A 23,538-nucleotide genomic window follows, 5' to 3' on the forward strand; every position below is an offset into this window, starting at 1 on the left:
TCAACTATGTCTTGTACCTACAAGAGAGATTTGTCTTGATGTTTGAAGTACCAAACATCTGGAAAATGATATCTACCATTCAAAGACTTTTTCTTCAATCAAATCAGAGAGTAGGTCAATCTAATAGTAACGAATGAAATTTGAGAACAAGAACCTATCACGCACCATGTTCATATCCTAATATAACTTTTAAATATTTTGGCAACCAATTTATAGATATACTCAATAATTTCTAAACGATACAAAGGAGTTCATGGTAGCTAATAAAGGGGTCATGGGCTCAATTTAATAAAATTGAAAATCAAATCATAGTGGCTAATAAAGGGCTGGTACATGGGCTCAATTTAATAAAATCAAACTTGAAAGATCAAAGTTCAAATCTACACACAAATAATGAGCGAATTTCTACACCACAAATTTGAACCAGGGTAGCAAATGGTAGATTTAGCGAGTGATACATTTAGTAGGAAAATTCAAACTCGTGGGATGAGTAGAGATTGAAACAAGTATGATTGTAAAAAATCAATCTCTAACTTTAGTTGGAATGATTTATTTTATATGGATTATGTGTGAGAAAGTTCAGAGAACGTTACCTATCACCAAATCTTTGCCAATGTAGAAGCAGAGCAAGTCTCTACCACACCAAGTCAAACGATAACCATTCCATTAAAAACAGATAAGCCAAGAGGGCCCAAAAAATGAAGTAATATGCATTTCAAGACTAGTCTGTGAAACAAATACATTTCAAGTGCTACTAGTCTGAAACAAAATCTTACCCAACTTATGTAAGCATGTTTGGTCTTCAATACTACTTTATATTTCCATTTATAAAGGCATGTGCCAATCTCAGCTATTCTGGCACAAGTGTGCCCACAACACAATGACCATCCAAAGACTCTGAATTGGGGCAAGGTCAATGAAAAGAAACATTAAGAGATGCAAAACTCACTAGATTCTAACAAGATCAAGTGGCACCAAGATATAGGGATGCATGTAACAGCCAGAACAAATGGTTAATGAAACAACACCAAAGTATTAGATACGGGGAAATAGAACATTCAAAATAAATAAAGGCATATATCACATTCAAAACAAAAGGTAACTGTAACAGCATCAAAGCCAACACCAGAAATAAATCGTAAATGTGACACCCAAAGAGTAAAAACACAATGTCCCGAAAAAGGGTTCTTTCATGTCCAAGCAAGAACAAGAGGGCCTGTCCTGAAACAAATCTTATCATCCCAATTGCAGATTAAAAAAATTCAAAGTCTGCATTGTATCAATCTTATTTATTTGTGTCCACTTATATACTTGTGGTCACTTATATAATCTGACCAGGTGTTTACTCCAATATTAGAGATTAATCGATGCAACAATTGTGCAAAGTAGTACACCAAACGAAGTCAAATAGAAATAGTCTCGACAATCTAAAGAAGGCTTAAAACAATGGCACTGATTAACTCGCACCAAAAATGGATCGTCATTCCTCAGATGGAACCTGTCGTAGGACTGCATCACAACCAAACATATGTAGCAGTCAGATTTACGAGATGAATCCTACTCTGCGAACTTGAATGCTTACATGAACAAAAACAGAAAAAAGGGAATACTCAAGGCATACTTCAATATGCATCTTAGTATATTTAGAAACCAATATGTAGAACGTTAAAAATACCATATTGTCTTGCCATTCTAAATAAAACTGGTGAGATTTAGATGAAAATAAAAAATGCTAATCTTTGATGAGCATTACATCCTTCTCTATTATTTTTCAGAGCAGACAAAACTTCAGTGCGCATAAAGGAAACAAATAAGCAATTTTACTATATAAGCACTTGGCCATTAAATGGGTAGTAAAGGGGAAAATCATGGCTGTGGGATCCTAAATCAAAGGTTAATTTTATCATGGCAAGAATGTTTTCAGCATGAGATGTCAAATAGCAGTAAAATATCGCATGTTGAAGCTTGAAATTAATCTTCCACACCATGCGTAGGTGACCCACAGGAAATCATGCACATTGTTCACCACTTACATCTCACTTGCTATACTAATTTTTCTTTGTACCCATCACATAGCTTTACAAATTTATGTACTCATTAATGGCACAAGCTAATCCCCATAGTGAACAACGCCATCTAAAGTCAGCATTTTTCACTACATGGTTGATAAACTCTTAGGCCTCAATTAAGATCATGGAAAAGGCTGAAAATTCCATCTGCTGCACCCACCAACTATTCCAAATTCGTGGTAGGTGTAACACACAAAATATGCCATAATTTTTTTCTTTTTAGACAGAATTCTTATCATATATATTATATTAAGCAAAATGATGTGGGTGATATTATGTGGGGTATAAACAATAGGAACGGTATGCATAAATTCACTAATTTTCCTTGTGCATGTAAACTACAGGGGTCGCTGTATCTGTTTTAATTGAATGTTCAAGTTTTTCATGTCATAAAGCATAACAGCGATTGTCAGTCATGGTGAGAAAATCAAAAGCCAATCACCTGTGCCAGCTCGATTTAATTTTCCAAGGCTTCTAAAGCTCACAAATTCGGTTAAAATTAAATTATAACAAGGTTGTCTACTCTGTTGAAATGTATTGCCATGGAATCAACAACAATAAAAAAACTAGATAGAGGAAATTTCACGTTCATAATTGTTTTTCTCTGGAGCTATAATGTTAATTTTCCTTCTGGCCCTACAAAGTACTTTTTATTATCTGGGGGGTAAAAATTGCCCTACCAGCTTAGGAATATTATCTGCCACTTGTCAGTCATCTAAGTTTAGATTGCTGTTAGAAAAAAAATTTGGAGGGAAAATGATTTTTTTCACTTGATTTTACCTGTGTATACACTCCATCAACACTGCACAAAGAATAGAAGACCAGCAACAGAATTCATGACACCATCAGCTTCCTTAAATTTTGGAGCTTAAACTTTTAAGCTGAACTGCACTACAAAATTCATGGGACCAGCAACTTTAAAATATTCCTAAAAAATCTCAGCAGCTCCAGCTCTATTTTTTAGGAAGCCCCCCTCCATGAGACCCAGCATTAGGCCCAGAAAAGGAAGCAAATGAAACCTTAAGACAGGAGAAAACATAGGTAGACCAGGAGACTTTGCTAGCATGAATCAAACCTAGCAAACATTGAGCACTAAATTAAACAAGCATACAGAAACTAAACCAAACAAATGCAGAACAACAAAAATAGACAAAGAGAAGAGATATTTTTGAAGAAGCATACCACAATCTTCATATGAATCCAGCAGTCAGTGTGGTAACTAGGTCGATATACAAATGAATGCGTAAGAGGCAAGAGAATGATTTAGTAGAGAGATGGTGGGTTTACAAATAATGATTGCTTTTCTACAATCATTTAAGGGCTAGTTAGGCTAAATGCTATGCAATCATAGTAGAAGTTTTAGCAGACAGTTCCTATCACTGAAGAATTTATCCCAAAATTAAAACACAAACCCAATTGGTCTCCATTGCACATATTTCGTTGTAGGTGGACACCTTGAAGTTTGAACCATTTTATTAATTCTCTTGGTTAACTGACTAGGATAGTGACCTGGCAAACAGAGGAAGGTGAGGAGGCAAATGAGGAGGTGTGAATTAATGTGCAACTTTTTGGCCAATCACCATGGTAGAAAAACGATGAGAAATAATACTGATAAATCAATACAAGACAAACAATGCTAGCAGAATCTTGACCACAAACAGAGAAAATAATGACACTCACAGGATAACATGATTATTTAACATGGGAAAAAAACCAGCAAAAACAGCACTCACTGTATTAAACTGTTTACAATACAATAAGATATTTCTCACCTGTCTTTAACGGTTTAACCCCAATCCATGTGCAATTATTATAGGCAAGTCACTATAGGAACATTCAATAAGGGGTGTAAAAATTACAAGAAGCACATCAGAATATAGAGTGCATAAGGCCTTTAAAGAGGAGAAATTTGTGCTGCATTAGCTTAGTCCCGGAATTTGACAACCGCTCCTTGCCATTAAATGGAAATTTTATAATGGCTTGATGTTTCAAATGCCTTGCATTTTACAACTTAACCAAAATAATTGTGTCAAAATTTTTAATTTCAATCGTAACAGTTTCTAACTTAAAATGTGCAAGCAATATCTTCAGTCTTTAAGAATCTAGATATTTTTAAAGTCGTAAATAGGAACACCTCATCTACTTGTGATTAGAAGTTGGAGCATCTTCAATCTTAAAAACTTATATGTTTTAAAAAGTAGCAAGCTCTTTAATGGTAAACAGTAGTAATGTTTACAATTAAAAACTAAGTTGCTAGTACGGATACGGATACAAGAACCGGGTACATGGGTACGAGAATTTTTTTTTTGCCCTTGGGTAAGTGGGTTTGGATGTGTGACATATAAATATATACAAAAAAAATTTAAAAATATACAGAATTGTAAAACTAAATACATTTGATAATATGATACTTCATCATTGATCAATGCCAAATGCCAAATGCCAAAAATGGTAATGATAAAAATAAATATTAAATGCCAATTGATAGTTAAATATTTAATATTTATCTTTATTAATTGGCATTTAATAGTGATAATTTTAGTTGTCTAAGTTCTTGATTCTGGTCTCCACTCCCAAACTCCTTCATCGTAATCAAATTTCTTATATGACAAAAGATCCCACTAACTAATGGGGGTTTGGTACTGGAGACCCTAATGGGTTTGAGGTGCAGCAATGATAAGCTGCACAAGGTGTTAGATGTGAGAAAAAACCAATGATAGAAAGGGTACAGGGAAATGAACTTTTGTTTCCCCACAAGCCGGAAGTGGGGGTTTGGGGGCTATGCCCCCAAAAAAACAAAATTTAGAGAAAATGAAAAAAGAGAGTGAAGAGAGCAAAATGATCTTTGAATTAGGCAAAATGATGCTTTTGGGGGCATTTTAGGGTTTTTTGATGCAAAAAAAGTCAAAAATGTCATTTTTGATACTTTTTGGCGCTTAGGACCCCCAGGTACATACCAAGGTGCTCCCAGGCAAAAAAGTAATCATTAGCACTACAGTCACATATATGCCTGTAAATAGTTCATAAGTAATTTCAATAAATTTTAGGGATGCATATGCCTGTAAACAACCGTATAAAAGATTTTTATCAAAGAAAAACTGTAATCAAAAAAAAAATCAACTTAAAATTATAGATTAAGTACACTTTACTTATCAGAAGGCGGATTACTAAGAGGCTTGTATGAAATTTGAATAAATAGGATACATAGGGTAAAATAAGAAAACATTACGGCCAAACATTAAAAATATAAAACTAAATAGTTTTTAAATTGGTGACATTCAATTATATATAAATAAATGTAAAATATCTGCTTGTGAGTAAAATCTAAGGTCTATTAAAAAATCTGTATAAATCTATATATATGTGAAGCGCAAATAAATCAATTTTTGCATGGTATTTTTGGTTGCAGAAACAGTCAAATCTAAGTAAAGTGGTAAAACAGAAGGAATAACTAAATTCAACCTAAGTGGTTGCATAATATTACAGCAAACAAATATCACATGCCAAGGAAGTTTGATACCCACCACCTTACTTTATACAATACTTTTATTTTCTTTCTACATCTAAGGTTGTGGTTGGAGTTTTGTATGAAAGTTCTCCACTTTATGGCCATAAATGTGGCCCAGTTATACAAGGACCCAAACACATATTTATCTTGATACAATTTGAACAAATTGAAAATACACAAACCGAATTCACTCAAAACAATCAATACAATTTGACATTTTTTGCATAAACAGTAAGTGACTTTCTAAATATGCTGGAGCTGATCTGTATTAACAAAATATGCAGCAATGGCCTGTTAATGGGCTTTCTAGGGTAAATCCTATTGCAGGGCATAAATTTGTGTCGGTTTGGGAAAAACCGGAACAAGGCTAGGTAAAGATCAATTTTGATGGTGCTTTGCGGGGAAACCCTGGCATTTCGGGAGCAGGATGTATTGCTCAGGATGAGGGAGGAATGACACTTGTAAAAGGGGCTCAAAGGTTACCAAAAGGCACAAATAATGAGGCCAAAGTAAGAGCTGCATTGATGGCAGTTGATCTGGCATGGAACCTTAAAATCCCAAAATTACATTTAGAAAGGGATTCCAAGATAGTCACAGATGCAATTTCTGCAGGATCTTCTCAGTGTTGGCGGATAAATAAATTTATTGCTATTATTTGCTCAAAACTTAATACTTTCCAAGATTTCAAAATTTCTCACAGTTGAAGGGAAGGTAATGGGGAGGCGGATACTCTGTCCAACTTGGGATGTGAGCTGGACCCTCAAGTGATTCGATGGTGGGACAACTCAGGGGCCGATGTGGCATGGACAACTTGAGCAGGTACTTGGTGATAACATCTCTTGCCCTTTGGGAAGTACAGTTTAATAAATTTTATTCTATTTTTTCTCCTCTCTGTGCCGATCTTACTTGTTCATCATTTATTTTGAGTCGTTACCTTGTTTGATTATTACTACATGTGAATTGTGATTGGATGGTTGAGGGGTGGCACGTTTTCCGTCGTGTGGATGGGACGACATTTTTTTGAAGTCAACTCGCCAACTCAGCAAACTCGCCTGACTCGTGGCGAGTTTGGGAACTCTGGCATCATTTTCTTCTGAGTGAAGCTAAACTTGGTTTTTTGGAGCAGAGGTGTGGTGTGGAAGTTGGGCCGCAAGGACCAGTTTTCAAGTTTGAAATCTGCAATGGAGGCCAATTTCACTTTGCACTCCATCAAACAGCAATTGGCCTTTTTAGGAGGTATTTCAGACAAGCGTCTGGATGGAATTTTCCTCTTTGATGAGGAGTTCTTGGATATAATCAAGCGACTGTTGGGGCATGACTTCTTGGTGTCTGAGTTCCGTTACAGGACAAATATGGACATTATGTCGATGTTGGTGGCCTGGGGTCTCTCCTTTGGAACAAAATCGGAGGTTGAATGGGTGGCCAAGGCGTGTGTTCCCACTCATTCCTTGTGCGGCTTGGTCTCCTTACTGGGGCGAGTTGTTCCAGGGCAAGGCTGAAGACTTTGGGGAAGGGGTAATGCGAGACTGAGTGAATGTGGAGTATCGGCCGTTTATGCTTTAAAGAGATGGTGTTGACAGAGTGGCAAGGACCAAAGAGGCTCGAGAGGCATGGGAGGACCTGATGGTGTTTATCCGCTCTTCAGAGGTTGAACAAAGCAGGGCTCATGAGGCGAAGATGAAACAGGACCGGGGCAAGCAACCAGTTTCTGCAGATGAAGATCACTAGGTGAATGAACCTGGCAAGAAAATGAAAAACAAGCAGGATTGTTTTGCTTTGGGTTGCTCTTCTTTTTTTGATAGCTCTAGGCTGGCTCAGGACGTAGCGTGGTAATGGCTGTCTGCGAACAGCCCTTTTTGATATAGTGTCAGTTTTAATTTTCTCTCTTTCAGACTCGGGGGTTTATCCCTGTTTACTCTGGACTTGGCATCTATGTATGCATTTTATTTTAATATTAGTATAAAACTATAAATTATCGACCAAAAAAAATAAAATATACAGCAATAAGCTGAAATACAGCAGATATAATGGCAAAACAAGGGATATTCAAATCCGCAAACAAAACTCTGTATGTTGAAGCCCCTCCCTTCACATATCTTGCAAACAAAATAATGAAAACTATGCTGAAAACTAAACAATCTTTTTAGTGCATAATACAACCTTTGTATGAGATTGCTCTCAAAAAACCAGTGGGTCTTTGTACACTGATTTCAACATCCAAGGGGTTTCATCCTCAAACTGATGAATGAACACAAGTGCTCAAACAATTTTGACACAGTTTTTGTATGTATAATATGAGATGCCAAAATGAAGAAAGTAGAAACTACTTGCATTTTATAAATGCTTAAGGCACAAATTTCATCCTCAAATTGATGAATGAACACAAGTGCTCAAACAATTTTGACAAAGTTTCTGTATTTATAATATGAGATGCCAAAATGAAGAAAGTTGAAACTACTTTCATTTTATAAATGCTGAAGGCCCAAATTTCATCCTCAAATTGATGAATGAACACAAGTGCTCAAACAATTTTGACAGAGTTTCTGTATGTATAATATAAGCTGCCGAAATGAAAAAAGTAGAAACTGCTTGCATTTTATAAATACTGAAGGCCCAACTTTGATCTCAAATTCTAATGCCCCTCTCCTCCAGCGAAAAATAAATAATATAAAAATTCCCACCAATAGATATGTAATAACCTCAAATTGATTCCAAGCTAAAAATAGTCAATAACTCCTTAATAAAAGCTTCTCATAGAATAATATGCTATAGCCTAAAACATAAAAGCTTGTCATAGAATAATAAACTAGAGCCTAAAAATAACAGGAGTTACACAAGGCTAATTATGAATCCCACTCCTCATTAGAAATTGAAATGGACAGCCAGATGAGGACATACTAACCACAAAATTAAATAAAATGTACAAAGATATTTATTTTAGGTACTATTGATGTGTTTTTTTTACACAATCAAACACAGAATAAAATACCAAAAGTATTATATCCTCTCTTGATCAAAATCTTCTTGGATGCTAAATGATGTGATCAACAAAGATGACTCCAAGGTTTCTATAGTCTGGTCATGACATGTGGATAGCTCAATTGGTTGATGTGATTGTTGGTAATCCAAGGGGACTTACATTGAATGCTTGAATGTTTGGATGTTGCTGGAACTTAGATTCTGACTACTTGCTTGGAAAATAAAATGGCAAAAGACATAGGGTTTAAGAAATCTATGCTACTCCTGAGAATATAGGAACAATGGACAATCTTTGGTGAAACTCGACTAAGCCTTGCTTTGACATGCAAAGCAACAACTCCACAAAGCTTAGTGCGATCTCCTAAGGAGAGCAAAATGATGTTCAAATCACTATAAACAAGGATACCATTAAGGCGATGCATATCAAAGTGTGAATAGCAGTTGAAGTTAAGCTCATTTAATGATTCCAGTTGACCACACAAATGATTCCAGTTGACCACACAAGGCAAACTTACAATTAGCAAATTGCTAGTGGTATGGATAAATGAATTTCACCTATTAATCATGCACATAATTCTTTCATTCATCTAAACAACATGAAAGTGAATTGAGAAATAGAGACCATGCAACTTGTTGGAATAACACATCAAATTCACCATAGCTTCAATGAAATCATATGCTCTTTACAACAAAGTCTTGGCAACAATCTTTGCCTTCTCCTAATCTAACTTCTATTCTAATTGCTAACTATTGATTACTATCTATGAACTAAGTCTATTATCTATTACTCTACTCTTGTTGTCTTGCTATTGACCCTTTACAAATGAGAAAATTGAGCCTTATATAGATAGCTCTCAATACAATTCAATGGCTCAGATTGATTCACAAATCAATGGCCACAATTACAAGATGGGAACCCTAATTAGGATTTGTTAAAACAACCCCTCTGGCCAATGAGAAAATTACACTTAGGTTCAATATTGAACGTGAACCAATGAAATATGAGGGTAGGTAGCTCAAAGTTTGTGTCTCCATATGATGAGTCAAGTGCATTGCATCTGGACATGTTGACGTGGAATCTCTTGATTGGTTGAGTGGTGACTAGGATGCCATCTTAGTTTGCACTTGTAGACTTGATAGATCAACACAAAGTGTTTGAACAATATCTCTTGATACTCAACATTATTCAATTTGCTCAATGTGATGATGATGGGAAGCATCGTTATGATCTAGCAAACTTTGATTAACTCTTATGAAACTATTTGCTTCCTTGATCATGTTTGATGTAGACTATGTGATGACCTTGGTTGGTCTTCCTTTGTTCATGATACACTTGATGAATGATATACCTGGTTGGAGTTAACTCCTCAATGTACTGACTTTGATTCTTGGATTCCCAAAAAGAATTCAAGATTGTAAAAACATTCCTTCAACATTCCTTGATCAACAAAACTTCCTCATTTTACCATGATGCAATGAAAACTTTGAATGCATTATGCTCCTCTTGTTGTCATGCTTGCCTCGTGTCACGATTATTGAAATACTTGAAGTTCTTCATCTTTGCAATGTTTTGAATCTTCTTCCATGCTTCAAAACCTTGACTTTGATCTCTGCTTTACATGACTGGAACTTGATCTTGACGTTGAACTACCCTTTTGGAGCATTATTCTAATCATTCTACAATCAAACTTGTCCTTGATTTCTAATTTTGTTCCTTAGTCACCTGCAAAGCAAACAAAAAGGGTGTCGAATACATAAAATACATACTAATTTCACTTACCTCCCTCTTCTATATGCCTGATTTTATACTTGCTATAGGTCTGATGCAATGTGAATTTTCACAAAATATTGCCCAAACAAAATCTCATTAATCAGAATCGCCCTCTTTGATCAATGGAGTAATCAAGGAATTTCGTTGATCCTTGCAATCAAAATAGCTAGTCTGAGTAAAATTCGCCCTCTTCACATATATTTTGATCAAATGCAATTATCAAAATCTGATTACAAAATCGTTGCCTTGAAAGTTCACTGTCTTGAAAGCTCGCTGCCTTGATGAAATTTGCTGTCTGGGAGTGCAGATCCGATTTGAAATTGTTTAATAGCTTGGAGAGATGTCTGAAATGAAATCCAAATACCCTTCCTATATAGGCTAGGTTACCGGGTTCGCCCCTGGGACGCCCTGGTACGGGTCCGGGTTCGACCGGGTTCGTGGTACGGGTCGGGTTCGACCTGGGTTCGACCAGGGTTTGAAAAACCCAGAGTGGGTTCAACCCTGGTCGAACCCAGTCGAACCCGAGCGGACCCAATCAAACCCGGGCGGCTGGGCGGCCCATAAAGTCAAAAAACAAAGCAAGTTTTAATTTTTTTCACTTCTGACTTGTAAAAAGTGAAAGTTATAACCTAAAAACCACTTCTAATAAATTTTATTGACTCATTTCACCTCATTTGTGTTGCAAACAAAATTTTTATGAGAGCAGGTTGAAGAAAGGGTGAACAAAATTTGGCTTCCAAGATCAAAGAGGAGTTGAAGACTGATTTTAGAAGCTTCAACAAGTGTTGCAGCATCATTTCCATACAGTTTCAAGCTTCCATTGGCTGCAAGAGGTAGGTTTTTAAACATTTTTTTCCAACTATTTTTGTTTCACAAATTGTCAAACATGAAACTTGAATTTTTTTTCATTATTTAGTTTTTGTTTTTGAATATGTTTATTTTATTTCTTGCCATGGGAACTAGAATGGCATCTACATCTTCCTCCATTGGCAATGAACAAATAATTGCAAAACAAAGAAATGATCCAAATTCTCCCTTATGGAAATATGTGGACATTATAAAACAACTTTCGGGAGGTGGAGGATTTCGTTGGAAATGCCATGGATGTGATATTGAACGTAATAGTTCATATTATCGGGTGGTAGGCCATTTGTGTGGAATAAAAAGAAGAGGCATCAAAAAATGCCCTGGAAAAAATGGTAAACCTATACCAAATGAGACAGTGATGACATATATTAGGGAGCATGAGGTGGCAAAAGAGAGGGAAGCCCGTAGATTGAACCAAACCGCATCAAAGAAAACAAAGGGAATGCAAGGCCCTTCTAATCCCAGTATTGTAGTATAAGACCACCCCTTCTTTGCCACAAATGAACCTCAAAGTGAACCACCCTTGACACGTAAAAGAACAAAGGGGCCTTTAGAAACCGCATTCCAAAATGAGAGTAGAGACAATGCTGATCAAGATATAGTAAGGTGCATTTATGCAAATGGGTTGTCATTCAATGTTGTTCGCTCCCCATATTGGAAGCAAATGATAAGAAGTGTTAATGAGGCACCAAGAGGGTATAAGGGCCCCGGTTATGAGAAAGTACATGGAACATTATTGGAGAAAGAGGTGAAGAGGGTTGAAGATGCATTGAAACCCATAAGGGATTCATGGGTTGAGACAGGTGTAACAATTGTTTCAAATGGGTGGAAAGATACTAAAAACCGTCCCTTGATCAATGTCATAGTGGTGTCCCCTAAAGGGGCAATGTTTTTGAGAGTTGTGGATTGTGAGGGCCAAATAAAAGATGGCCAATTTATTGCAGAAATTCTCATCTCTGCCATTGAGTCTGTGGGACCCCGCAATGTTGTCCAAGTCATAACAAACAATGCAAAAAATTGTAGAGCTGCTGGTTTGTTGGTTGAGCAACGCTATGATCACATCTTTTGGACACCTTGTGCAGTATATTCACTCAATCTTATGCTACAAAGGATTGGGCAAAAAATAAAATGGATCAGAGATGTGTATGCAGAGGCTGAGGACATCCAGATGTTCATCACAAACCACCACATGTCTCAAGGGATTTTTAGAACCTATTCGAATTTGGAGCTATTGAAGGTAAGTGAAATAGTAATTTAATTTTACATTTTCTGATTTTTTTGAATTTTCAATGTTAATAATATCATTGTGTAAGCTATATTGTGTATTCTTCTTTTAAGTTTGGCTTTATTTTTTAATCATTTGGCATTAATTTGTGTTATAGGTTGCTGAGACCCATTTTGCATCAAACACAATCGTCTTAAGACGACTTGTGAAAGTTAGAGTGGCACTATGCAATATGGTGATCAGCACCAATTGGACTGTATGGAAGCAAAGTAGCACTGAGAGGGCAGAAAAAATTAGGGATAGAATATTGAATGAGAAATGGTGGGATCTTGTTACATATCTCCTAAGTATCACTGAGCCCATCATGAGCATGATTCGCTATACAGACATGGATAGGCCTTGCATAGGTGAGATTTATGATAGCATTGATTCAATGCTTGAAAAAATAAAGGTCGCTATAAATGAAAAAGAGAATGATCCTCAGGAGAAATTCTTCAAAGAACTGGAAGTAATTATTGTAGAGAGGTGGAATAAGATGACCACTCCTTTGCACCTTCTTGCCTATGCCTTGACACCTAAGTACTATAGCAATCAGTTTCTTGATAAACCAAGAAGGATTCCACCATGGAGAGATCTAGAAGTATCTGATGGGTACAAGGCAGCATTTCTTAGACTATATCCCGATGATGATTTGCGAGATGTTGTTACAAATGAGTTCATAGAATTCGCAAATGGGAATGGTCTAAGTGTTGACGCACTTCGTCATACATCCAAGAAAGATGCTCATAGCCGGTGGTACTTCCATGGCACATGCTTCCAACACCTACAACCCCTCGCTATAAAAGTTTTATCACAAGTAAGTTTAATTAATTAAAATTTTAAATTTACAAGTTTTAGTTTATTTATAGTTTACTTTGTCTTCATAGGTTGCTAGTAATTTTATTTTTATTAATGTATAACTTTAATTGTTTACTTTGTCTTCATAGGTTGCTAGTTCATCTGCTTCAGAAAGAAATTGGAGCACATACTCTTTCATCCACTCAGTAAAGCGCAATAGGCTACTATCAAAAAGGGCGGAGAATTTAGTATATGTGCATTCCAACCTACATCTTCTTTCACACAAACAACATGACTACACACAAGGGGATACAAAGATGTGGGATATAGAGCCAGAGCATACTGATTTGGATGCTCCTACTTCTCAGCTTCTTGCATTGACACTTGATGACTCGGAAATTGAGCCAACTTATAGTGCAAGTGCAAGTGGCATTGGATCATGTAATGTCAATGTCAATGAGGAGGAGGAGGAGGAGGAGGAGGATGAATTAGATGATCCATTTGATGATTAAACTTTAAGTTTATATTGTTGAAAGTTGAAACAATGATACTTGAATATTTTGTCATTTTGATATTAAACTTGATGTATATGATGCTATTATCAATTATGGTATGATCATGATGCTATGATTACAAGTTTATGTTTGTTTTGTTGTTTATATGATGCTATGTGACATGCATATTTTAATTCATGCTTATAGGCTTCACAAATATCAAAATATATATATATTAAGAAAAAAAAATTTACATGTTTTTGTACTAACGAACCCAAACGAACCCAAACCCCTTTTCAAAATTTTGCCGTACTGGCGTACCGGGTTCTTCGAACCCGAACTGGCAACCTAGTATATAGGTGTTGAATGTCCAAAAAAGTCACCCTTTCTCACCTTAATCTCTTCTAGGCCGTCTTGCATTCATATGTAAATAAATGTTTTTAAAGTTTCCAAACTGCTGGGCACTCTTATCCTTATGACAGCCGACTCACCTTGTTGTTTGTTTGACAATGTTTATTGAAGTTCGGCATTTATGCTTTCTCTTGTGATCTAGTCGGCATTCATCCTTTGTTTCACTTTATCAAATCAGTATTTGCATCTTTATTTGCACAATTTAATTTTGATTTGATCAAGTATTAATCACTTAAGCAAATCAGCATTTTCACTTCATTCGTACCTCTTTCATTTCATGGAATCTCAACTTGGGAGGGCAGAAATTTTACCTCCATTCATACCAAGTTGATTTCGTGTTTCATTCACACCTCCTTCATTTCCCCAAACTCAAACTTGAAGGGCGGAATTTTCACCTTCATTCGTACCTTGTTCGTTCCACGTTCCACGTTCCATTCGTACCACTTCCAAGTCTTGAAATCTCCAACTTGAAGGACAGAATTCTCACCTTCATTTGTACCTTGTTTGTTCCACTTTCCATTAGTACCACTTCCAAGTCTTAAAACCTCCAACTTGAAGGGCGGAATTTTCACCTTCATCTGTACCTTGCTCGTTCCACGTTCCATTCGTACCACTTCCAAGTCTTGAAATCTCCAACTTGAAGGGCGGAAATTTCACCTTCATTTGTACCTTGCTCGTTCCATGTTCCATTCGTACCACTTCCAAGTCTTGAAATCTCCAACTTGAAGGGCAGAATTTTCACCTTCATTCGTACCTTGTTCGTTCCACATTTCATTCGTACCACTTCTATAATGGCCCCTACTTATGCTCTGTCAATTATCAAAGCAACATCTACATTACTACCTTAATTAAGCACAGTTAACAACACCTTGTGATATAACTTCTTAAAAATCATCCCCTAATTTCCAACTGTTTCGTCCCTTTTCCCAGAAGAGGGCTTGGCTGTCTAAGGCGCTTGAAACCAACTCTCAAGTTAGCCCAAATTACTAAGCTCAATCCATTCACCCTTGGGGCATGCAGCCCAGATTTCAGGAGTCGTCGTTCACCCTTGGGGCATCCTATCGGATGGAATTACTCCGCCCCTCCCTAGCAGCCCCCATCTCCCTTGGGGATGTGGAGAAATATGGAACTGGTTAAAAATTAGGTTAGTTCTAAGGAGTTCTTATTACAAGAATTTATTGATTGACATTTCATACTTCTGATGTTTTTTATTCTTATAATTAATTATTTGTAGCCATGTTATTGTGTTTATTGAATTTGTGTTACCATGAACCCTTGTTACCTCTGTCTATTTCAGAACAGATCACTAATTTATTTATATATATGTATACATTCATTCAGATTCCATTTCATATATATATATATTCTGCATATAAGAAACTTAAAGATTTACAATACAGAAGCAACTAGTGCTGAATATTGTCAACAGTTGAAAGGAGGGTAAAAACCCTGCTTACCGATTAAGTCGCTCAGCCTGTCACTGCGTGACCAGTCCAGCGATTCCCTTTCTTTTTTTCCAATAACTATCTCTGCCCCTCCCGTTTTGGACTTTACTGTCTAATGTATCCCCCGTGGCATGCTGAGGGATGTGTCTCTTACGGATGAGAGCCTCCTCTTGGTCAAGGGATGTCTCCATTCACCCTGACCACAGATTTTGCATTCTGTAATGCTAATAGTAATCCATTCATAATTTATAATAGATTATCTACCATTTATTATATTATTAATGCATATGTTAAGGAAAAGAAATAATAATGATGTTTATAAAAATATCAGTGTAGGGATATTACAGATTGTAAATTATGTTCATAATATTATTAATTTAAAAAATAATAATAAATAATTTGTTGGTAGTTATTATTATTAATTAATAGGATATATATAACGATCAAGGAGGGGACATGACAACTTCCAAGTCTTGAAATCTCCAACTTGAAGGGCAGAATTTTCACCTTCACTCGTCCTTGTTCGTAATGCCATTCCAAGGTTTATTTGCCTTAGATGATCAATTGATCAACCTTCGATTTCTTTCATCAAATGAATCAATATTTTGAAATTTGTTTGTACAAGATAGGTATCCACATGCTTTCATTTCTCCTTAGCATTAATTCTCCATTGCTGATTGGTGATTTTGCCTTGATGATTTGAAATCCTCTCATCCATATGAATTTGCTCAATTTCGGCTTAAGGTGATGACTCTTGGAGGATCAATTGCATTTACTCAACTAGGGCGGCCTTTGAAGGTTTGTTTGAATAAGAACCCTTTTGTTTAGCAAATACTTCATCTAGATCACTCTTTTGGAGCAAATGGATGCCCTTGTCCAATTTTCATATCAAAACCTGAACTTAACCTAGGACATGAGATTTCACAAATTAGCCATCCTTGAAAGCTTTTTTTTTTTTTTGACTCTTCCTTGTTTTGACCTATGTCAATCCAAAACCCTAATTCATGCCATTTCAAATCCTAAGACTTTTTCTTGCAGATTGACAAGTTTTAGCAACATTAACCAACTTAGAAAGGTTGGCAACACAACCTCAATCCTGACTTGACAAGACATATTCACTTCTCATAAGCAAGGGCTAACAGCTACTAAACTTACCAAGCTAAGAGGACATAACTAAACACCTAAGCCTAAGCAAAAAGTGGGGTTCCCCATTTGCAATGGGGCGATGTGTGAAAACGTCACAACAGGTACCCCAACTTGGCAAGGTCCTAACTCCTAGCCCAATGGATGAGAATCAAACTTGAATAGTGCACTAGAAAGATTTCCAAGACCTAAACCAAAGAATAAAAATACAAGATTTTTGGACAAACTAGGCCCCCATAAATGCTCCAGAAACGCAATTTAAAAAAATATTTAAAAAAAAAAAAGAGTTAAATGTTAGATTGAAATTATTTCCCTATCAATGTCCCTAAGCTCACAGGAAATATGGAATAGGCATTTGAGTCCCCAAGTTGAATTATTGGAAAGGGGCCATAATAGATAATATGCTCTGCTCAGCTGCTTGAGACACTTTATCTGCAATTGATAAAAAGAATTACATCCCAGTTGATGCAGGGTCACAACTTTGGATGCAGAATCTGCCAATTGGGTTCTGTAGGCCAAGTCCTGGGGAAGAATCTAATGCTGGAGTCGCAATTGGAGACTGGGTGTTTGACCTCAGTGCAATCTGTAGAGCTCGATTCTTCAATGGACGGACCACTGCTCAAAATAACTCATTGTTTTCTTCAGGTTAGTACAAGTAGTAATGGTTGCTTTACGCACTGTATTATTAAGTAGTTTTAGTGTTGGATGTAACAGGTGACTCTAAAATGAGTGTGACGGGCATCTTTGAATTCATTCATGGCAATGGGAAGACCTGCCAGAAAGCAGGCCACAGCATTAATCCAGAAACTTTTATCAGTTAAATTTTCAGCTCAAGATATTTCCCTCCATCTTGTCAAGGCATGGCTAGCTCACTTTAAAGAGCCATATCTTTGTTTCAACCTCCTCTCGCCCTCACTAAGAAAACCTTGCGCCACATATTTCATCTAAAGATTTTAGAACTATTTTTTTAAGTTCCCATCTTATTGTTGCTGAGTTAGCTTAGGAAATTCCCTGCAGGGCTAATTAAGAAATGTGCTGTAAGACTGTACTGAAAGCACGGCTAATGATGATCGAAAATATTATATAGTCATCATTATGGCAATTGTCCCACCATGGTTTCTTGTTCTTTGGCCTTTTCAATCACGGTGACAGGTCAGTACAAAGCCCTTCATTGTGTGTCAGAGTCCCAGCCAAACCATTTTGTACTCATGCACTAAACACAACAGGCTCAAGAGGACAGAGCTCATACAGGGTTCAAGGTAGCAACCCATCTACAAGAGATCAACTGTGCATACCGGCAATAGTCAATACCCAATGCCAACAGTGGTTTATAGAGACACCCTTCTGGTAACTGATTAAAGAATAACTTTCACAATTTTGACTCTTTCCCACGATGTTTATTTTGTTCATATTTTGCACAATTTGTACATAAAGTGTTGGACAATTGGGATAAACGACTTTGCATGGTTCCAAATATCTACTCAATTTTACTTTTTAACCAAGCTTTTACATGAAGGAATCCACACGTCAGTTCTTGTTGTCAATATTGTCCTTTTTGTGTGCATATATAATTGATATTACATTTTCATTCTGTTTCCTGGTTATTGTTCATGAGTTCTTAGTTAGCTTCTAACACTTTACATCAAGCAATTCAATGTACATCCCCCCAGATTGCTCTTCAAATCTGGATCACTTTAGAACAAGTGTCTAAGGAAAATAGTAGAGGACAAACTATACCCTGCTTGGAGGAAGAATAAAATAACAATTCATTTGATCTTAATCAACAATGATGAATAAATAATTGCATACTAATGTGACTAGATCTAGATGCTTGATTTCGAGATGCTTAAGGCTCAAGCACAAGACTCTGATTATTAGATGCATGTGTTTAATAGCCAGCCATTGTAGATGGTCTGCAATGGTGCTTTCCTCCAGCTTACAACTAGCTGAAGCTTATGTCAAAAACTCTATTCATTTGGTAGCATTCTAATAGAAGAGCCTTGGAAAATGTTATTAATAAGTAACATATTGGAATATAATATAAGCAATCGGCTAACGCTTCAGCACAATAAAGGGTTAGTTATGGAGGATAATCACATGTTTATGGCTCAGCCTGTAAGTGCTGTGTTTGTACTGATATGTAAATTCCATCATTGTAATCTAAAACCATCCTTCAAACTATTAGAACTGTACTTGCCTCTGTGGCCAAGTAGTTATAGATGTCCTAATATCTAAGGGCGCTATCTGTTTTCTGGCCTAGAATATGCTAGACTAGTTTTCTGATAAATATACAATGAATATAAATTAGGAGGCTACATCTATTGAAACTGAGACAAGGACATGCTGCAATCTAACACAAACTTTGTTTTACATCATCACTTTACCTAAAATAATATGATAATTCTACTTACAACCATATGTAGAAATATAAAAGTCATGTTTCTCCTTTTTCATGAATCACTGAATTTCTGGATTTAAAATCGATGATTTCATTAGAGAAAACCTACCTATGCCAGTTTAGTGTACAGGTACTGATTTGTTGAAAGTGCTCAATCTTTTCTTATTCGTCCAGAGGACTGCTCATCAGGCCTCAGAAAGAGGAAACATGATTTGCATCATAACACCCAAGTATTGCTAATCACACCTAAACAAAAGGAAACACAGGCAGTGCCAAATCACTGGTATTTGGATATTGGCTTGAGGTATTTTCTATAATCCCTCTTACCCCAAATTTTCAGGGTCTCATAGTGATCTTGAACCAATAAGCATTTTTTTATTAAATTCTGATACAATCCAAAAGGGCAAGATATTACAGAATCATATAAATAAAAACCTATTCTAGTATAAATATAAAAAATACATCATTTTAGCTTTGAATAAGATGCAGATTATGTGGAGTGACATGAATAATTATGATTGAACCCACATTGGAAAGAAGGGTTATTACAAGGATACTTGGCCGAGCAGTTTCTCTTTATTAAAATTTACATGTATATTACTTATAAACTCCTAAGCTTTGCATCTTCTAGAAAACACAGCTCATCGTATCTTTTATAAGTCTGCTATTAGGGACTTGCTCATGTTTTACTACTCTCTGTTATTAATATGTTCGTTATCAGTATGTTAGTATGGACACTTAAAGTATTGAAGTCAGGTGACCCATTAATAATCATTAGTGTCATAACATAAAAAATTTATTACACAAAGTCAGTCATAAATAAGAGTGGAAGGGCATGGGTCATCTGCAGTGCTGTGATAGAATCCAAACCTTGTTAAATGAAGGTTAGTGGAAGCCTTTTTGTATATACATGATAGCGTGTGTTATAGTTTATCCTGCTGGAATACACTTAATGCTTACATCATCTTTCTCTAAATTTCATGTGTGAAAATGATTAATCTTAATAGCTTAATAAACATATACCCCTAAACATTAGTATAATCGCATGAATGCTAAGGCAGAGGTCCCATGAGGGGGGCTTAAGCTCTATTTTTCAGTAAGAGGTGGTCCCATGAATAAACAAATTTTGTGCTGTGGGATTATTTGGAATCTTTTCCAAAAAAGTAGGAGCCCCTACCTTTTAGGCCTGCAAATTCGAGTGGGTGAAAAAGGGGTGGGGCTAGAAATTGCCCCAACAGCTTAGGGATGTTAGCTGCCACTTGTCAAACATCTAAGTTTAATTTCTATTAAAAAATAGTTTTGGACGAAAATAAAAAAAATTTACTTGTTTTTATTATGCACATAGTATAGAAGACAAAGATATTATATTTATGAGACCAAGACCACCAGCTTCCTTAAATTTCGGGGCTTAAATTTTTAAGCTGAACTACACTACAAAATTCAAGGGACCAGCAGCTTAAAAATTTTCCTAAAAAATCTCAGCAGCACCAGCTCTACTTTTTAGGAAGCCCCCCTCCATGGGACCCCAGCCTAACATATTTAATAACTATCCCGTTGAGTGTTTAACTCCAATTAAGACTTTCTAGAAATTTCAGCACTTGATGCAGGCCCAACCTTAGAAGATAAGCATGCAAGGTGAACATAATTAACTTGGCATGCTATATCGATAAATGACACTATCATTACAAATAAGTTTTCAGTTGAGTTTATCAAGTAGCAGCATCAGGTCATCCTCTTCTCATGTTGAATTTGATTTTCTATATCCAATGCCGACGAGTAGGGTTTAAATAATAACATACATTTATAAGTTAAAACCTTCAAAAAAACTATTTTCATGTGGAGTTCTAACTTTTTAAAGTTTGGTGATTATATCTATATATATATACATATCTTCCTGACTTCCTTGAAGATTGTATAATTTTATCAACATTCACGCATTAATGACGAAAGTTTATCCATCTATAGACATTAGCCCATGGAAGAGGTTGCATATACACCAATCTTTAGACCCAGATGGTCTCATGGACCATAATTTCATGAAATACTCGCGCTCCAGTTTTCATATCCCAAATCATCTGATATATTGATCAGTTCAGAAAATAGCAAAAAAAAAAATAGAATCTAGAACTTTAGGACTTGGATCTATAGGGAGCTAAGAAAGGGGGCATGCTGAAATTCAGCCAAACCCGCTACGTAGATCTAATTGCTTTTTGCGATAATCTTCCTCCAACGTATTTAGTAGTAGTTTTGTAAAGAAACGCGTAAAAAGCAGTGCTAAAAATCGCATTTTTTATTACAACATCTACTCAGAAGCACCTGTTGGAAAATCTAAGAAGCCGATTCCATAAGACAACGAAGTATGAAGACTCACTAATGAATTTTATAGTGTCACCCTTTTCCCCTTGAAATGAATCTTACATTCTTTAATTTTTGGATCTATCCTTCTCTTCTTTATGTCATGGTCAACAGCACGGTAAGTTTTCTATTCATTTCAATAAGCATACAATCATCACTTCCAAATTGTCAGGAAATATCTTCCAGTACAATGCTTCGTCGAATAAACTACCATATTACCGATCTAGTGCCATTGATGGGCGTCCTGACTTCTAGAGGATAAACATAACAATAGTGTCAAAGTTCAACAGGGATTTATGGTTAGGGTTTGCGGTAGTTTACACCAGAAACAAAGAAAAAGGAAAACATGGTATTGATGGGCGTCCTGACTTCTCCTAGAGGATAAACATCACAATAGTGTCAAAGTTCAACAGGGATTTTTAGTTAGGGTTTGCGGTAGTTTACACCAGAAACAAAGAAAAAGGAAAACATGGTATTCTGATTATGCATTATAGTTTGGGTATGAATGAATTAGGAAAGCCGATAACACATTCATAGAGACAAATGTATTGGGTACTTATTTGTTCCTGTTCGAATTTTTCACAGGGAAAAAGGTCAAAAATCGCATTCCAATCGTGTGTTGCATTGAGTGTATGCATGGATTAGAAAATATGGAACATGTTTAGAGAAAGCTGTGTTGGTTACCTGGTTTTTCCTGTTTGTTGTCGACCCATTTGCTGACAGAGTAATGAACCCTCTCGCGAGCAACAGAGTCGGATTTATAGGGTTCTTTAAGGCAACTTCTGAGCATTGTAGCACATACATTGGCATACGCTACATAAGTCATTCCGGCTGTCCTCCAGAAAGGGGCTGCTGCTGTAGATGCTACTGCCGAAGCCATTCTATTCTGTAACGCCCTTCACAATTTTGGTCGTCTGCAGACCCTGATATCAAATGTTGTTCTCGCAAGTGTTAAACTAGCGCTTGAACCAAATAGGGGATACAATGGTAAAGCCCATAGTAAGATATGATATAGTTTTTTAGTTTAATATTAATTATAAATTCTTTTTTTTTGTGAAGTAAATTTTTCATCAAATTTATTTATCTAATTTATATTGGTTTTTATATTAAATTATATTTTGAAGCAGACAACAATTGACAATTCACTCCTTTCAAAGTAAATAAGTGAATATATTTTTTCTGCTTTTTTAAAATAAAAGATAAAAATGACTCATTATAAATTAATGTTATTTTTCTAATATTTTTAATAAAAATCCAAAAATGTTAATTATATTTTTACATTCTTCTTAAATTTTAAAAAATAAATTATATTATATTATCTATTTACAATAATTTATATTTGTACCTAACTACACCCTATCCTAAAGTGGACCTAATTTAATCTAATTATCACCCTACTTCATTGTTTTAACCTAAAGTGGACCTAATTTAATTTATTTTGGAAGATACCTTAATTTAATAAATTATTTATTACAAAATATTTTAAACTATAAAATAAAGGCTTTTTTCATGTGGTATGAAAACATTCAGGGTTCTTTCATTATTTTAGTTACTTTTCAACACATGCACAAATGTTTTAAGATTTGCTTGAAGCCTAATTTAGACATGGACAATTTTTTTAAGATTTGCTCAAAAGTCTTGTTTAAGAGAAAAATGCAATATTTTGGTTGGATATCTATGGTAGAATCTTTGATAAACATTAATGTGATTATGTAATACAATGTTTCGAGCAATGATCAATGACTTTCAATATTGTTTCTTTATTTTAATATAATAAAAAACATAAATAGTGTATTATACTAAATAAAATAAATAAAAATAGGATAATCTTGTCTAGGTTTCTCTTTCTTCTTGTAAAGACTAATCATATTTATTACGTCTTCTATTATTAAAATAAAATTCAGTTGGAGAAAAATTAGAGAATTAATCAATTGACTCTATTCACTTTCTATAATGAATGTGACCAAAAGTTATCATATAATAGATGGCAAATGTCAATATGTTGTATTTGGAAAATGTATACCAAATCTAAAGCA

General features: G+C 35.6%; 1 protein-coding gene across 1 annotated transcript; it reads right to left on the bottom strand.

The window, feature by feature from the left end:
• Nucleotides 1-1,159: 1,159 nt before the first annotated feature.
• Nucleotides 1,160-22,490, bottom strand: LOC131070321 (ATP synthase subunit epsilon, mitochondrial). The gene is made up of 2 exons (XM_058005832.2): nucleotides 22,187-22,490; nucleotides 1,160-1,509 (listed from the first exon to the last, which is right to left on the bottom strand). Exons 1-2 carry the CDS (start codon nucleotides 22,380-22,382, stop codon nucleotides 1,481-1,483), a joined length of 225 nt encoding a protein of 74 aa, XP_057861815.2. The 5' UTR covers nucleotides 22,383-22,490; the 3' UTR covers nucleotides 1,160-1,480.
• Nucleotides 22,491-23,538: the final 1,048 nt, after the last annotated feature.

Source organism: Cryptomeria japonica, chromosome 1, assembly GCF_030272615.1.
Source record: "Cryptomeria japonica chromosome 1, Sugi_1.0, whole genome shotgun sequence".
Taxonomy (NCBI): Eukaryota; Viridiplantae; Streptophyta; class Pinopsida; order Cupressales; family Cupressaceae; genus Cryptomeria; species Cryptomeria japonica.

Coding starts and splice junctions, on each gene's coding strand:
- LOC131070321 (XM_058005832.2), bottom strand. CDS start 22,382: ATGGCTTCGGCAGTAGCATCTACAGCAGCAGCCCCTTTCTGGAGGACA. Junction 1,510..22,186: donor CAACAAACAGGAAAAACCAG/GTAACCAACACA, acceptor GTTGTGATGCAG/TCCTACGACAGGTTCCATCT.